At 36.7% G+C, this 2118-nt stretch overlaps 1 protein-coding gene across 1 annotated transcript; it reads left to right on the top strand.

Moving 5' to 3' along the window:
• Nucleotides 1-483: 483 nt before the first annotated feature.
• LOC125240742 (NADH dehydrogenase [ubiquinone] 1 beta subcomplex subunit 8, mitochondrial) lies at nt 484-1629 on the top strand. Its single transcript, XM_048148789.1, has 3 exons — nt 484-644; nt 721-938; nt 1339-1629. Exons 1-3 carry the CDS (start codon nt 554-556, stop codon nt 1546-1548), a joined length of 519 nt encoding a protein of 172 aa, XP_048004746.1. The 5' UTR covers nt 484-553; the 3' UTR covers nt 1549-1629.
• The last annotated feature ends 489 nt before the right edge of the window (nt 1630-2118 follow it).

Raw genomic sequence — 2118 nt, 5'->3', positions numbered from 1 at the left:
CATTTGATATTTGCCAGTCGCTTTTCGGTGAAGGAAAACATCGTGAGGAAACCGGACTAATCCTAATAAGGCCTAGTTACCCTCCGGGTTGGAAGGTCAGATGGCAGTCGCTTTCGTAAAATTAGTGCCTACGCCAAATCTTGGGATTAGTTGTCAAAGCGGACCCCAGGCTCCCATGAGCCGTGGCAAATGCCGGGATAACGCAAGGAGGATGATGAACTTTTAAGTGTGTTTGCTTTTATTTATGTCAATTTAACATGTACATAATTATATTACCACATAAGTGCTTTGGTGAAATACTGTTAACTTTTGTGTATTTTTAATAAATAAATAAAAAAACGTGAAAAAAGTCCCAGAATCGGGCCCCTTTTGCTATACTCTGACCGCCCCTGTCTATACTACTGTAATGTTTGACGTTATCACGTTAAACTACCGTCCGTAAACCGACTTTACAGACAACCAATTTTTTCATTATCTGTTTTATTTTATCCGCTGTCAAATAGGTTCAGTTCGAGAAGAAAATATTTTAGGTTTGGAGGTTGGGCCAGTAAAAATGGCTTCAGCTTTACTGAAAAAGGCTATTCTAACTAATCCAAATGTAGTTCGTAAGACGGCTGCAATATTTTGCAATGCTGCACGGAACCGTAAGCTCATTTTTATGTGATGTCGATAATTGCACTTGTTATGGTTGTTACGTCACTTCTTTTATTTTATTCGTAGATTGGAATTATCAGTACAAACCTGGCCCATACCCGGTAACCTTGGAACAGCGCGAAGCGGCTGCCAAGAAGTATGGATTGAGCATAGAAGAATATCATCCGTACCCTGAAGAAATGGGCTATGGCGACTATCCAAAGATGCCTGATATCGGCGCTGACTCCAAAGACCCTTTCTATCCGTACGATCAACCTGAGCTGAAGAGGAATTTTAACGAACCTGTAAGATATTCACTACCAGTAACATATTTCTCATCCATCTGACAAACATTGATCAATAATCATGCAGACAATGTGTACTTTAACTCTCTCGCTCAGGATATTTCTAAAATATACAGAGACCCCAAAATTGCTTTGCTTCTAAAACAACTTGAGGAAACGCTAAAATGGTGAAGATCCATAAATTGTGTTAGTGAACTTAGTTGATCCACATAGAAATAATACAGTGATATTTTACAAGTTGGAGTTGTGTTGTGATATACCTGGGGCCGATTTTTTAAAGCTACAAGTTACAAGCCATAGTCAATGTCTAATATGACAAGTTGGAAAGAGACTTCCGCTTGTAACTTTCAGTTTTGAGAAATGGGCCCATGACCTAATAATTTATGAATTTCTTTTGTAGTTGCATGCCAGAGCTGAAATTTTTGGTGAAGACCGCTATGACATCAGTATGAGACCACGTTTTCCTGTATGGTACCAAGCTTTGTGGTTCTTCGGAGTTATTGGAGGGAGCTTTGCCCTGTACATGTACCTTGAAGACTTCAAGATGGGAAGACCAGTGACCATCAAACAGTACCCAAAAGATGGACCACACTATGAATTCAGTTCATAATTATATTTGTCAGCTGTGGTTAACTGTTTAGAAATTGAAATGGAGAGTTAGCTTGATTAAATACATGTTTTTTTTCTGAAAGCTGTTTTTATTATTCTATAATTTTTTTATAACCTTCATATCGCAAGTAGGAATTTCAAATTCAAGGGTGTTGCTAGTTGATGAGTAATTCCCGAAAAGTTTGTACATTTGGATCATGACTCCGATTTTGATAAAATTTGGTAGGCTGATAGAGTCCATGATGCTGAGCAAGATCCACTAGGTTTTCCAAAATGTCCCAGGTAGTTTCCACGAAACCTTCCTTTTTGTTACCAGATTTCTATACATTTTCGGTAACAAAAAAGGAAATTTCATACAAACTACCTAGGACATTTTGGGCAATCTTAAATAATAATAATAATAATATAAATTTCATTTTCTACAGACCCTCGGTGAAGTTAAAACATAAATAATTGAATTAAACTTGAAATTATGCATAGCTGTAGTTTCAATATACATACAATACATTTATTACCAGTTACTTATTATTTGATTTTCATTTTATATAGAAGAGGGTCCAATATAAAAAAA

Source organism: Leguminivora glycinivorella, chromosome Z (genome assembly GCF_023078275.1).
Source record: "Leguminivora glycinivorella isolate SPB_JAAS2020 chromosome Z, LegGlyc_1.1, whole genome shotgun sequence".
Taxonomy (NCBI): Eukaryota; Metazoa; Arthropoda; class Insecta; order Lepidoptera; family Tortricidae; genus Leguminivora; species Leguminivora glycinivorella.
Note: the sequence above shows the minus strand (reverse complement) of the source record. Positions and strands in the feature narration are given on the sequence as shown.